This window comes from Ascaphus truei, chromosome 3, assembly GCF_040206685.1.
Source record: "Ascaphus truei isolate aAscTru1 chromosome 3, aAscTru1.hap1, whole genome shotgun sequence".
Lineage (NCBI taxonomy): Eukaryota > Metazoa > Chordata > Amphibia > Anura > Ascaphidae > Ascaphus > Ascaphus truei.
Window position 1 is genome coordinate 345,381,558 of NC_134485.1, and position 15,391 is coordinate 345,396,948.

A 15,391-nucleotide genomic window follows, 5' to 3' on the forward strand; every position below is an offset into this window, starting at 1 on the left:
ATGCTCGGTATGCTGCTGCCTACCTGGATGATGTGGTAATCCATAGTGAAGATTGGCAATCCCACCTTCCAAAGGTCCAAGCTGTGCTCGGCGCAGTTCGGTCTGCTGGACTAACTGCTAACCCTGCTAAATGCACCATTAGTCTGGAGGAGGCCAAGTATCTGGGGTATTCTATTGGCAGAGGTTTACTCAAACCCCAAACACTCAAAGTGGAGGCGATACAAGGTTGGCCAAGGCCAGTTACAAAAAAACAAGTAAGGACCTTTTTGGGGTTAATTGGGTACTATAGAAGGTTTATTCCCAATTTTGCAACTAAGGCAACCCCACTAACCGACCTCACAAAAGCAAGAGGACCGCTTATGGTAAAGTGGTCCCCCGAAACCGAACAGGCCTTTAGAAGCCTGAAAGAAGCTCTCTGTGCCCAACCAGTGTTGGTCACACCTGACTTCTCCAAAGAGTTCGTAGTCCAAACCGACGCATCTGAGGTAGGGCTGGGGGCGGTACTCTCCCAGGAGTCTCAAGGTGAGGAACACCCCATCCTTTATTTAAGTAGGAAACTAAATCCCCAGGAGAAGAATTACTCCATAGTAGAGAAAGAGTGTCTCGCAATAAAGTGGGCTGTAGAGACGCTCAAATACTACCTGTTGGGGAGAAAATTCCGGTTGGTCACAGATCATGCACCCCTTACCTGGATGTGTCAAAACAGGGAGAAGAATGCTAGAGTGACCAGGTGGTTCCTAAGCCTACAACCCTTTAAATTTTCTGTGGAACACAGGTCAGGGCACAAACATGGCAATGCTGACGGGTTGTCAAGGATGCACTCCCTAATATCCATGGTCGCTCATCCCTCGGGGTCTGAGCTGGGGGGGAGGATATGTGACAGAAACCAGGGGATGGTAATAAATTCCATATATAGGGCTCCCAGGATACTGAACAGTTTCTATTCTGTCTGGCCTGGGAGTGCAGCCTTATAATACAGTACATGCACTCCATCCCACAGTTTGGCAAGCGCTGGAACTGAGGGATGAGAGATCCAGACCAGAGTTTGTCTGGCTGCCTGATTTCTGTCACCTGTCATGCTAATTAGAAATCAGGTATGTAAGACTGATTTCCTGGTTGCTCTTGTCTCTTCTCCAGAGCCTGGAAGGCTGCTGAACACAGTGGGGAGAAGCCTCTTCCCCACACAGGTTCAATCGTTCTGTTCATTTGGCTAAGTCTGCAAAAGTACCTTGTTTTGTTGTTGGAAAGTGGAAAAGCCACTTCCACCCTGAGTTAGGGAAATCTAAGTTAAGTTATCGCTCAGGTGAGCAGCTTTTGTATTGATGTGTTTTGTTGTATGCACTGTGGCAGTCTCAGTGCCTGGGACTGAATAAACCAGGCCCAGCCTGTTTAAAGGAACAGTACGTGACGCCTCCTCATTTTAACCTACCCTAAAAGACCGTGTTCTAACCGTCCCGGACAAGCGGCGGAGCCCCGGAGTAAGCTGTTTGTCACAATATGTAGACCTCCAAGCTTATTATCTAAAATCCCTCCTAAATCATTAGTCACCAAATATTGCTCAAATACAGTCCAGTTACGTCTTACGGTTCCTGCAAAAATTCTTAACTGTACATTTTATTATATTAAACTTCATATGCAATTTTACCTGCTTGCGTTTTTAATGTATCCAAGTACTTCTGCAGATGACAATGCACCTCAGCTCTGACATCACAATCCTGCATAGTTTAGTGTATTCAGCAAAGATGGAACCTCAAATAAAAATAAGGAAAAAGTTAAATAAGACATTAATAAAAAGAGGGGGGGGGGATGATATCACCCCAATGAACCTCATCAGCAAAACTGTATGCATTTGTTACATTCATAAAAACTCCAGACAAGCAGCCAACAAAAAAATGTGATCAGAACTTTTATATATTTATTGCACATAAAATATATTTCTGTGAAATTGTATTTTTATTTGCTTGTAACACAGGGTATAACGAGTTAAAAAGACTCAGATCACAAAACATTAGGTGTTTTGATACCTGAAGAGGTGGAGGGGGGACAGAGATTGTCAAATTAGTTTGCTCTACCCTTCCCCAAACTAATAATAAAATAAGGTGGAGGATATTTACCTGGTGAGCCTGGTAAACAAAGCACTTGTTCAGCCTTATTTAACCGGCAGCTGGTTAAATACAGGACTTGACTAGCCTGACCCCTAACCTTTACCCAAACATACCAGCTTGACCTTAATCCAAACTGTAACATGCCTGCCCAACCCGTACCTTAACCATAATATGCCAGCCTAACCCTTACCTTAACCATAATATGCCAGCCTAACCCGTACCTTAACCATAATATGCCAGCCTAACCTGTACCTTAACCATAATATGCCAGCCTAACCCTTACCTTAACCATAATATGCCAGCCTAACCCGTACCTTAACCATAATATGCCAGCCTAACCCGTACCTTAACCATAATATGCCAGCCTAACCCGTACCTTAACCATAATATGCCAGCCTAACCCGTACCTTAACCATAATATGCCAGCCTAACCCGTACCTTAACCATAATATGCCAGCCTAACCCGTACCTTAACCATAATATGCCAGCCTAACCTGTACCTTAACCATAATATGCCAGCCTAACCCGTACCTTACCCATAATATGCCAGCCTTACCCGTACCTTAACCATGACATGCCAGCCCAATCCTTACCTTAACCATAATATGCCAGCCTAACCCGTACCTTACCCATAATATGCCAGCCTAACCCGTACCTTAACCATAACATGCCAGCCCAATCCTTACCTTAACCATAATATGCCAGCCTAACCTGTACCTTAACCATAATATGCCAGCCTAACCCGTACCTTAACCATAATATGCCAGCCTAACCCGTACCATAACCATAACATGCCAGCCCAACCCGTACCTTAACCATAACATGCCAGCCTAACCCGTACCTTAACCATAACATGCCAGCCTAACCCGTACCTTAACCATAACATGCCAGCCTAACCCGTACCTTAACCATAATATGCCAGCCTAACCTGTACCTTAACCATAATATGCCAGCCTAACCCGTACCTTAACCATAATATGCCAGCCTAACCCGTACCTTAACCATAATATGCCAGCCTAACCCGTACCTTAACCATAATATGCCAGCCTAACCCGTACCTTAACCATAATATGCCAGCCTAACCCGTACCTTAACCATAATATGCCAGCCTAACCCGTACCTTAACCATAATATGCCAGCACAATCCGTACCTTAACCATAATATGCCAGCCTAACCTGTACCTTAACCATAATACGCCAGCCTAACCCGTACCTTAACCATAATATGCCAGCCTAACCTGTACCTTAACCATAATACGCCAGCCTAACTCTAACCAACACTCGAAATCCCAGTAATATAGCAGGAAAGCACTGCTGGCTGAATAAGAGAGGGTGTTATGGACCTGGCTGCAGGGTAAATAGACACTAACGTAAAATAATGGTCATTCACTCCATGTATGAGAACATATAAGGAAATGAAAAATAACAAGGGAGGAAAAATAGGCCAAACTCAAATTCAGTTTTGATTTGTTTAAAAAAACGACATTTTAGTGCTTAAAATGATGTGCAAAATGTCTCCCCCCCCCCCCTTCTAGTATAAGGTGGATATGTAAAAGGAAAGCATCCTGCTTATCATGCTCTGCTGTACTCAAATACATAACCACCGCTTGTTGGATTCAGTTTAAACAACAATCCAATAATCATTAAATGTCAAAGCAAATGCAGAGGCCTGTGTATTAATAAAATACGTTTGCAAAGAATTACACAAACGGTAAAATCCAAGTTACAAATGCAGTCCTGTTGAAACCGTTTCAGTGATTTTCAGCATCAATGGCCTTGCAGACGTCAACAAAACCGTAACCAGTGACGTTGGAATGATGGCATGAATAATAATCATTCTCACAAACCCATAACACGTGCCCAGCCTCAGATTCCTGCACGGGCTCCGCTTGCATCATGGGAAATGTAGTTTGTGTTGGCAGGAGCTCCCATGATCTCTGCTCCCTGCAGCTCATGTCCCGTCATTTCCGTACGGTTGTACTCCTCTCCCGGACTACATCTCCCAGGATGCCGCACACAGAGGAGAGAAACTCAGCGGGTCCGGAAGCGTGGGTTTGATTTGCAAGGTAAAGGGTGGCTTTTTTCTCTCGTTATTATTGGTCAGGGAGGTGTAGCAGCAATCGTATCAATTTCATTAGAAGGCTAATGTAAAACGTCCATTCTCACAGTCCTGAATATATGATCCATGTCACTCCCACCATTGTCAGGCTCATGTTAGTACTAATCCCTTTGTTGCTCTGCTGGCTATTGTGCTGATCTTCAATACCTTGATGATCACTAAAACATTGGGGTTAATTGCACACGTTATCATGGGGCTTACCATGTCTTTATAAAGCTGAAGCCAGAATCGTCTGTTTGAGTAAAAAAAAAAAGTGTGTGTGCAGAGCACGCGCATTTTACGTGAAACTTCTTTGTCTTTTGTCACAGAAATTGTATTTGTGATGGTGATGGTTTTTAATTTAAAAATCAAAACACAATTTCAGTGCCAAAACGCAAATAAGTTTGACTTAGAACGCGAGTTTTAGCTATTTGCACTTCTATATTTATAGTAAGTGTGAATTCCGTGTGTGTGTGTGTCAGTCAGTGTCTTTCCTCTCCCTCCCCAGACGTCACTGATGGCCTCTTCTGCCAGCAGTGATGTCATTTCCATCATATGCAACACAAGGGATTTTTCCGATCAAAACTGTAGGTGCCAGCAAAGAAGTTTCACTTGTATTGTATGTCGTTATTTATATAGCGCCATTAATGTACATAGCGCTTCACTTCGAAAGATGCTCTTAAAACAGCAGTCCAAGCTGCTGTTTAAAAAAAATAATAAAAAATAAATGTCCCTTTTAATATGTGCATTAATACAATCTACACAATAAATAATTAGCTAAGTTGCCGATCGATAAAGATGCAAAGTTCTGTGGGAAAGATCATGTGACCAGGCAGTCACTATATACAATTGATGCACTGCTAGAGAGGGCAGGGCTCAAAAAGGGGTGTGCCAGAGCCTGTTTCAGAAGAGGAAGGGGATGTGACTGTAACTGGTTAATATAGAAACAAAAATGCTCGTTACGTTATAATACATTAAAAATGTAATGTTTAAAAAAAAATGCTACAAGTATTTTCTCATAGTATAGAACTGATATTATTATATATTTAAAAAAAGGATATGTAGGATATTGCTTGGTCTGCCGCTTTAATGTCCTGTTATTTGTCTGCCATAAAGGCCCCATTTATTGTGGCAGCCACGGCGCACGTGGCCACTCCTCCCCGTCGCCCCGGACCTCAGAGCAGGTTTTGCGCGTGTGATGTCACACATTCCGTTGCGCGCGTGGCCACTATAAACGTGGCCTTATCTTCCTGTCCCACGCATTTGAAGTGAGTCTCATAGCAACTTCATGAGTTCACATTTGCCATCAATGGGCAAAGTAGGCTTCAGCAACACATTCACAATTATCCCTTCCACATCTTATACAGTGTTTGATTTCAGTCCAGGAAATTGTTTTTCTTTTGGGCTCTTGTGCTACCAATGGGAGACACTCTGGGTCTTTTTTAAAGCTCCAGTTCTAGCAATATCCTACGTGTGTGTTTTTATTTTTTTTTATTTTAAATAAATCAGTTCTGTACTATGAGAAAAGACCTGTAGCATATTAAGACAAAACAAAAAACGCAACAAGCATTTTTGTTGCTATAGCAACCATTTACAAAGTCACTTCCTCTTCTGCGACAGGCACAGGCTCTTGAGCCCTGCCTTCTCTCTAGCAGTGCACCAATTGTATCTAGTGACTGCCTGGTCACATGATCTTCTACACAGAACTTTGCATCTTGGCTCTTCTTCTGCTGCACTGACAGAGATTTAATGAACCCCAGTGCCGAATCATCGCCGATCGATCGGCAACATAGCTAATCACTTCTCAGTGTGCACATTGTATTGATGCACATGTTGAATGGAAATGTGTTTTTTAAAATGTCCGCTTGAACTGCAACTTTAAGATAAAAATTAAATAAATATCTTGATGTACCTTTCCTGGTTGAATATCTTAAAAACAGCCTGTGGCTGATACTATACACTTCATACGTCGACTGTGGCCCCCTGCAGACACACTTCCAGAACACCTTCCTACTGTCTCTGTACGTTCTTCCTACTTTCCACTTAGATTGTAAGCTCTTCGGTGCAGTGACTCCTTTTCCTAATGGAACTTTTATGTCTGAAGCGCCTATTCCCATTATGTGTTATTTGTATTATTTGTTTATAGTATTATGTCACGTGTATTACTGCTGTGAAGCTCTGCGTACATTAATGTCGCTATATAAATAAAAATAAATTACAAGTAGAAAAAAAATTAATGTGGACCTTATAACATGTACCTGTGTATCGGTAAGTGTGAACTAATTGTGACGGTCTCTTTTGACCCAGAAGGGTTTTGCTTTTGTGTTTACAGACGCTGTGATAAAAGAGAAAGGGGAATGTCACACTCTCTTGGTCCTGGTATGTCCATTGGTACATGTGCTTTGGACAGTCCTGCAGATAACTTCCTACAAGTGGAACTGGAGCTGAACTTGAAGCTGGGGAATCTGCTATTTCAGGACCCGGTGAAGTATGTGTACAACCCCTTGTTATATGCCTGGGATCCTCATGAGAGGTACGTGCGGACGTACTGCCGGTCAAGAAAGGAGGTGCTCTTTTTAGGGATGAACCCAGGACCGTTTGGCATGGCTCAGACCGGGGTAAGCTCCTACCTGTGTCAGTGTGAATGTATTTGCAGAGTAGCTGGGATTTTTATTTTACCATTAATTAAACCACTGACGGATCAACCTACATAAAACTGCATTAAAAAGGTCTGTAGAGTTTTGTTCCAATTAACACATCTCTGATACAGACACTTGTTGAGCATTTGTTCGCCCATTCGGATCCTGTTATAAATCTGCCAAACTTTACTCCATTAAGACAGCACCTGCTATAAACCTGCAGCGTATTGCTCTGCTAACATTGTCTCAGTCGGCTTGATCTATTAATATCCTCGCTGATAGAAATCGGGAGCAAAAAAAAAATAAAAAAAAGAAGTTAATGACAGATGGAGAGACGGACTGAGAGTGGGTGGAGTGACACAGTATGGAAAGGTCAGACAGTCTCGCTGGCTGTGATAATTGGTTACACCTCTTTGCCCCACTCGTTCATTAAGCTCTCTGATTATCTCGAGACCATGCCAAAGCGCATCAAGTTATACTCTAATCTGCGTAAGAGAGTGAAATGTGGCAGCACGTAAGCTCTAGTCTATTAGCCCTTACCAGTGAGAAGTTGTTCCTCTTTAGTGTCCTCGCTGTACAACTCTTGCAGCTCTGATCACAGTGCTAACAGTAGAATAAACACAGTTAGTGCTGGTGTCAACTGCTTTTGGGAGGGTAGTGGCCCCTTCCGCCCCCCAAGGTTTAAGCTTGTCCCTCCCCACTTTCCAAGTTGGCAGGTCAGTTTCATTTTGCTGGGTTACGACAGATCCAATGTGATCATTCTTCCTGTAATTATACAGGTTAATAAGAATTTTAACCCAAGGAGTGTTAGGACCTGCTAATGGTCATGCCTTGAACGTGGCAGCAGGCTTAAGACGCTTTGGCCAAAGGGTTAAGCTAAATGGCCCTTTTTTCTAGAGAATATATAGGTATTGCACTGTGTATTTTTGTCACATTGGAAGTAGCTTTGGGCATCTTTGTCTGTTTTTTGTTGTCTAACAGTAGAATAAGTCACTGCACGCTATTAATGCTGTGGAAACATAACTATTATAAATGTGCTAACCTGCTGCGCTTATTTGTTAGTATTTATGTAATATGGTTATGTGTTGTGGCAGTGTTATAGACACAAAAATATACTGGTGCAAAAACTGAGTTCTAGAAAAACAAATATTCGTAACTCCCTGTTGAGATAAAACTGAAGTGCACATGCTCTGCTGATGTAGACCCTGAAATACATCACTCCATTTACTGGCAGTGTGATGAATGGAATTAATACAAAACGGACAACCTCCTCACCGCATTATTCACACACAAACACTTCTCTTCCTCAGTCTTGATTTGCTCTATTCCCCCCACCCTCTCTCTCTCTCTGCAGGTTCCCTTTGGAGAAGTAAAACATGTGCGGGAATGGCTGCAGATTGAAGGCCATGTCTATAAGCCAGAGTTGGAGCACCCCAAAAGGCCCATCCGTGGGTTTGAATGTCCCCAGAAGGAGGTCAGTGGTGCCCGCTTTTGGGGTTTCTTCAAGTCGCTCTGCGGCCACCCTGAGACATTTTTCAAGCACTGCTTCGTGCACAACCACTGCCCCCTTATCTTCATGAACCAGTCGGGCAAGAACCTTACCCCCACAGATCTTCCCAAGGCCCAGCGGGACACACTGTTGGAGGTCTGTGATGAAGCCCTCTGCCAGGCGGTCAAGACCCTCGGGGTGAAATTGGTTATCGGGGTGGGGAAGTTCTCTGAGCAGCGGGCTCGAAAGGCCCTGGCCTCAGAGGGGATAGACATAGTAGTGAAAGGTATAATGCACCCTTCCCCTAGGAACCCACAGGCCAACAAAGGCTGGGACAGCGTGGTTCAGGATCAGCTACAGGAACTGGGAGTCTTATCTCTGTTGACTGGCTAAAGAGCTCTCCTACTTTTTATGGCAGAATGAATCCTGATACACTACACAATAATCCCAATGATAACAAAAGGAAGAAGAGATGGGAGGTCCATACAGTTAGAGCTTCTTCGACCTTCAAACTGCCTGTTAAGCTATTGACCTTCAAACTGCATGTTAAGCTATAACTCCCTGTCTACACTGAAATCATATCAGTAGTCGGATGGGTTTATTTTCTCCTTTGCCACAGTTTTTTTTACTATTTAAAGAGAAACGACCCCAGCAGTACTTATGTGCCCTGACCCTAAGAGGCCTTGTTGGCATACATTTCAGTTGTTGCTAAAATGTGAACCTGTTTTATCCCCGCCTACGTGGGCTCCCAAAATAACTTATTATTATTATCTAATTACATTTGGATAATTTGCTGCAAAAAAAGGGTCCTACTCCCTTAATTACGTTAATGCCCATCAGGCACTAACGCACAGAAATTCCCATTCAAGTCAATGGGAGTTTCTGTACATTGGTGTCGATTGGCAATTACTCACTCTAGTGAATCACAGTGAAATTGCCTAGCGTTTGATCGCAAAAGAAAGGTGGTGGAAGTCAAGATTTCCCAATTCAGAGCGGTGACTGCTGGACAACACGGAGATCAAACTACAACCCCTCCCAGCCAACAAATGGGTTAAAAAGGCAATATATTTGTGATTTTGCTATTCCGAATGGTGTGTTGTGGGTAAGGTCACAGTTAAACATGTTCTCGCCTCAGCACAGTGAGACACAAGCTAATACATACAGGGCACTAAACATGTTCTCGTCTCAGCACAGTGAGACACAAGCTAATACATACAGGGCAGTAACCATGTTCTCGTCTCAGCACAGTGAGACACAAGCTAATACATACAGGGCAGTAACCATGTTCTCGCCTCAGCACAGTGAGACACAAGCTAATACATACAGGACAGTAACCATGTTCTCGGCTTAGCACAGTGAGACACAAGCTAATACATACAGGGCACTAACTATGTTCTCGCCTCAGCACAGTGAAACACAAGCTAATACATACAGGGCAGTAACCATGTTCTCGCCTCAGCACAGTGAGACACAAGCTAATACATACAGGGCAGTAACCATGTTCTCGCTTCAGCACAGTGAGACACAAGCTAATACATACAGGGCACTAAACATGTTCTCGTCTCAGCACAGTGAGACACAAGCTAATACATACAGGGCAGTAACCATGTTCTCGCTTCAGCACAGTGAGACACAAGCTAATACATACAGGGCAGTAACCATGTTCTCGGCTCAGCACGGTGAGACACAAGCTAATACATACAGGGCAGTAACCATGTTCTCGGCTCAGCACAGTGAGACACAAGCTAATACATACAGGGCAGTAACAATGTTCTCGCCTCAGCACAGTGAGACACAAGCTAATACATACAGGGCAGTAACAATGTTCTCGGCTCAGCACTGTGAGACAAGCTAATACATACAGGGCAGTAACCATGTTCTCGCCTCAGCACAGTGAGACACAAGCTAATACATACAGCGCACTAACCATGTTCTCACCTCAGCACAGTGAGACACAAGCTAATACATACAGGGCAGTAACCATGTTCTCGCCTCAGCACAGTGAGACACAAGCTAATACATACAGCGCACTAACCATGTTCTCGCCTCAGCACAGTGAGACACAAGCTAATACATACAGCGCACTAACCATGTTCTCACCTCAGCACAGTGAGACACAAGCTAATACATACAGGGCAGTAACCATGTTCTCGCCTCAGCACTGTGAGACACAAGCTAATACATACAGGGCAGTAACCATGTTCTCGCCTCAGCACTGTGAGACACAAGGTAATACATACAGGGCAGTAACCATGTTCTCGCCTCAGCACTGTGAGACACAAGCTAATACATACAGGGCACTAAACATGTTCTCGCCTCAGCACAGTGAGACACAAGCTAATACATACAGGGCAGTAACCATGTTCTCGCCTCAGCACAGTGAGACACAAGCTAATACATACAGGGCAGTAACCATGTTCTCGCCTCAGCACAGTGAGACACAAGCTAATACATACAGGGCAGTAACCATGTTCTCGCATATTCAACTTCCAATATGCACAAATGCCAATATCTTTTGTTTTTTAAATAGTAATTTTAACCTACCATAAATGCAGGTAACCGACCGCCAGTTATCATGAGGATCAAAGTCTGTGAAGAATGTGTTAAAGTATTTTTTATTTTTATTTATAGCACTTTTCCCCCAATGGGACGCTTCACCATTATAATACAGTGCATGGTATGGTACATAGCATTTTACAGGCATTGTCCCAATGAGCTTCCAATCTGTTTTGGTGCCTGAGGCACAGGGAGAAAGCAACTCTCCCAAAGTCACAAGCAGCTGACAATTATTCATAGTCGTAAATGAGGTTTCAAGTTCTTCCCTTCTTCTGACATCACTAAATCTTCACTTATGCGGGACCAATACAGATAGTAGAATAATGCAATGTTCCTATACATAAGACGCTCCATGTAATATTTCAATGAATCTAGTAATATGGGTTGGGGTGTCTTGCAGGGTTTATACATTTCCACATTATAATAACGTATGTATGTTACTGATTTTGTATGGAAGGCCCTCCTGTATGTTTATTGTTTGCCAAGAGGTAGCTAGGAACCTATTTACCTATGTTATCCTCTGCAGTATCCCCTCTGCTGCTACGCTAACAACCACTGTGTGGTGGGAGAGACTGACTCGTGGGCAGCAGGTGCTTTTTATCTGGTGCGTGTTGCCATATGCTGTGCTGTGCGCATCTTCTGTCTAAGAACCTGGCGTGCAAAGGAGAGAGCCAAGATAGCAATAAGAGCAGAATGACTGCTCGTTACCAGTTGTAATGGATGTCTAGAAGGTGCAGTGAGGCAAGGGGCAGTGTGCTTTATTGTGTTAATAAAGTAGCCCGTCTTGTCTCATTGCTTATGTAAACCGCTCTCTCCTAATTAAAGGGAGGAAGTATTGCCGGTTTAGGTTTTTGATTCCGCTGTTTGCCAATTGGGCCAATTTTTTAATAGTTCTGCGTGGTGTTTAGGATACTTCCAATGCACAGCTAGGGACCTATCAAACTGTATGGGCGTTTTACAAGTGGTGTTGATACAGGGACAAGTAAGCATTCCATTTATAATAGCAAGGAATGGCTAAGACCAAAAGCATCATGATACCAGTGGTCAAAGTGGCTTTAAAAAGTAGGGGTACAGTGTCTGACTTTAAGCAAATCTAAATGTAATAAGTATTTGGGAACAACTATTTTGAAAGTACATTACAAATCTGTATGCAATATTTATGTTGTAACAGAGGAAGGGAGTCTTTAAAAAAATAAAAATTCCCCTTTTGAAACAAATTATGGAGCAGTATTGTATTATTACTCTGTAATCCTATCACAGTGTGGTCGCTGGGTAACACTGAACACTTACTTTAGCATTACAACCCCCTGTACATAAACACACATGGGACAACACACAACTCACCCCATTCCATAACAATAAGGCATCTATGTATGAAGAAAGTGGTATGTGCTGACTCTTATTAGGGGTATTTCTACTGTTGTACAATTTGGTGCACGCTGTGCTAATATGCAGCACTAAAAACACGACTTCTACTTGGGGTGACAGAAAACCAACAGCGGAAACCGTCAAGAAAAGTAGCACAAGCTGCACATTTCTCAATACATGGACATGCGCCAACATGCAGATATAACTCCGCCCTAACGCCGCCATCAATCCTTGATCCCAACACTGGCGCCACTAAGATGCCGCCTGTCGCAGGTATACTTCAGCACAAGTTGTGACCAAAATACGACTTTGCACTTACATTTCAGCGTTGATACATAAAGCCCTAGGTTGTTCAATAGAAGTGTTTTAGGATACCTGCCAGCTAACTCAGGGTCACCATTGTGATGATGACCCTGGCTGGTTTATCTAAAGATGTTACTTTGTTTAAAAACAATAACAACAAAAAACTGCTGCTAACAGATCAGACAAATGGGAATATAAAACCAGGATTGGTTCATTATCACACTACTGACCCCGAGGGGGTTATTCATTAAACTGTGGACTGTGATCTGTTCCCCCAATCGGCACTATTGCAGTTAAATAAATAACCCCCAGAGTTAGGTGGCAGGTAAGATGTAGCACGGCTACTCCCAATCAGTGGTCTGTGTACAGGCCCCAAGGTGCGCTGATCTACTGACCACGGTTTGGGCGCCAGTGTTATAAACTTCTATTGATCTGCTAGGAACCAATCAAATTACAGCTTAATTTCCATCAATTTTCTGCTTGCCTTAGGTGAGAAGCACTTTCAAATGCTTACTTAATTTTTATGAAGGGTGACATTGCTCATAGAAATTGTTTGGGAAATAATGAACGTATGTGCATTGCTTTCAAACGCCTGTGTGTAAGGTTTTTCTTCCTTCCTTTTTTCTTCTTTTAATGGTCCGTGTGTCCGTGTGTCTGAGCATTGTTGAAGCTGATTCTACGGCAGGTAGTTATTTTTGGGAGTTTTATCTTCTCTACAATGTCTATTGTGTGATACATAACCTATAAATGCACCTAAAGTCCTAACGTACATGGTTTTGTGTGTGTGTGTGTGTGTGTTAATTCAGGAAGTAATGCATTGAGAGTTACTTCTCGTTTTCAAGTATGTCCGGGGCACAGAGCTAAAGCAGTAAAATGTTCCGTAGTATTAGATCAGGGGAGCACAATATTTTTTCCCTGCACCCCCCTGCCTGCGGTTCCCCTCTCTGCACACCCCCCGCCTCTTACCTTGCCTCCGGCATCGGCGTCATGATGTGGCAACGTGACGTCCCATGACCTAGTGGCATCATGTGACGCCGTGTTGTCTACAAAAGCAAGGCAAGTGCAGTTAAGGCCTTCACCGCTTCCCCGGCACTTAATTTAAGTAATTTAATTTCTGTAAACCCTGCGCCCCCCACACCGAATCTCACGCGCTCCCCAGTTTGCGCACCGCTGTATTAGATAATACTTACTGCATTTATTATTATTATTATTCATCTCTTAGTGCCATTTTTTAATGAGTTTTAACGCATCCTTTGATTTCTATAACAGGCTTTAGCCCACCTCCCAAGCAGTGCAAGAGATTTCCAACACTTTCCTGTTTGGGATAATTTGTTGCCAATGTTCCTAGCAGTTTGAGCTGTAAGGATACATTGTAGTTGCTGAGTTACACTGACAGAAGCAGCCATTATGTTAGTCACACAATCAGGATTTTTACAGATTTATAACAGGAGCACCAAACGATCGCCAGCTTAGGTAAAAGTTTATAATTATACACATGCTTTACATATACAAAGAACAGGGGAAAAAAACGGGGTAATGTAGTATTGCTGCATTAAGAAAATGAGATTTAAGTCTCTAAAGTAATGTAAAGGAATTGGTAGTATACTCTTTAGACTCTATGCATCTCCACGCAGGGGCAATCTTCCCTACTGTATCAGTAAGTGTTAGCTAATATTTGTTTTAAATTGTATTATATCCCGTCTTCTATTGTACTGTGTAGTTCAGAATATTTTTGAGAAATGGTAATAAAGTTGTTTTTTCTTCTCCTTTTTATCTGTTTATGTTCGTCTTTATGCTTCTTCCTTGTCTTACACCTTCTTTCTTACACCTAATCTTCACCACGGAGAGAAGGGGATATGGCAGAGGTAACAATAACTTTATTGCATACAGCGCTTTCCTCCCAATGGGACTCAAAGCGCATCACAGTTACAGTATAGCGTGCGGGACGCAGGATTGTTACACACTCGGTGCATTAACTTGTATCAAAGTTACTGCATTGTTAACAGTGTTACCTCGCTTCTCATCACCCTGATTGGAAGCATTTCTCTCGCCCTCTATTTTGTGTTACTTTTTTCTTCCTGTCGGTCGCACTGTGGGGGAATCTCACTAAGGTGTGGTTCTCACGCCTGTATCCCACCTTGGTGAATCCCGGGGTGTGGACCTTACCTCTTGAGATCACACTGAATAAGGGCTTTACGATCCCTATTCAATATGCCGTGACGCTGCTTCCCAGCACTGGATGGGTCCAACTCCATTCAAATGAATAGGGCTTAAACAGGGGCGGCCAACTCCAGTCCTCAAGGGCCACCAACAGGTCAGGTTTTCAGGATATCTCTGCTTCAGGACGGGTGGCTCAGTCATTATGACTTGAGCCACTGATTGAGCCACCTGTGCTGAAGCTGGGATATCCTGAAAATCTAACTTTTTGGTGACCCTTGAGGACTGCAGTTGGCCACCCCTGGGCTAAAACATGTTATCCAGCAGAGGGAAGTATCTTCATAACCATACTGGAAAATGGCCTGTTTTGTTACATCACTCTAGTCTTTTGTTTCTGTTCCCCCTGCCTCTTGACTCACCGTGGGATCAGGTGGGCTTTTTGTCTTCTAGAGTCCGCTAAAACTTTAGTCTATTTGTGGTGTCTGTACATCGTGTTGCCTAATAGCATTTTGTGAGCAATAATGTTGCAGATAACCCCTTACTAAGTGCTGCTCTACTGCTATTTCTGCCACTCTTGAGTGCTGTCAGGATACGTGATGGATGGCCTTTGGTGCAGTGTGTTGGTCAGAGGCAATCAGCAGCCCCTGCTAACTTAATTCACTGCTTCATAAGCTGC

General features: G+C 43.2%; 2 protein-coding genes across 5 annotated transcripts in view; one reads left to right on the plus strand and one right to left on the minus strand.

Moving 5' to 3' along the window:
- The window catches only part of LOC142490008 (uncharacterized), a 134,229-nt gene extending 132,480 nt beyond the window's left edge, over positions 1-1,749 (minus strand). For both annotated transcript variants that reach the window (XR_012799976.1, XM_075591765.1), the window contains exon 1: positions 1,646-1,749. The gene's annotated coding sequence lies outside the window, so the exon portion shown is untranslated. The remainder of the gene's footprint in view (positions 1-1,645) is intronic.
- Positions 1,750-4,009: 2,260 nt separating this feature from the next.
- SMUG1 (single-strand-selective monofunctional uracil-DNA glycosylase 1) lies at positions 4,010-14,328 on the plus strand. 3 transcript variants are annotated; one of them, XM_075591766.1, is made up of 3 exons: positions 4,010-4,171; positions 6,511-6,821; positions 8,197-14,328. In XM_075591766.1, the coding sequence occupies exons 1-3, from the start codon at positions 4,036-4,038 to the stop codon at positions 8,722-8,724; spliced, it is 975 nt and encodes a 324-aa protein (XP_075447881.1). In that variant the 5' UTR covers positions 4,010-4,035; the 3' UTR covers positions 8,725-14,328. The 3 variants fall into 3 exon arrangements, with proteins under 3 accessions (XP_075447881.1, XP_075447882.1, XP_075447883.1); XM_075591767.1 differs by having other exon boundaries at positions 6,514-6,821; XM_075591768.1 differs by having other exon boundaries at positions 4,069-4,171; positions 6,536-6,821.
- Positions 14,329-15,391: the final 1,063 nt, after the last annotated feature.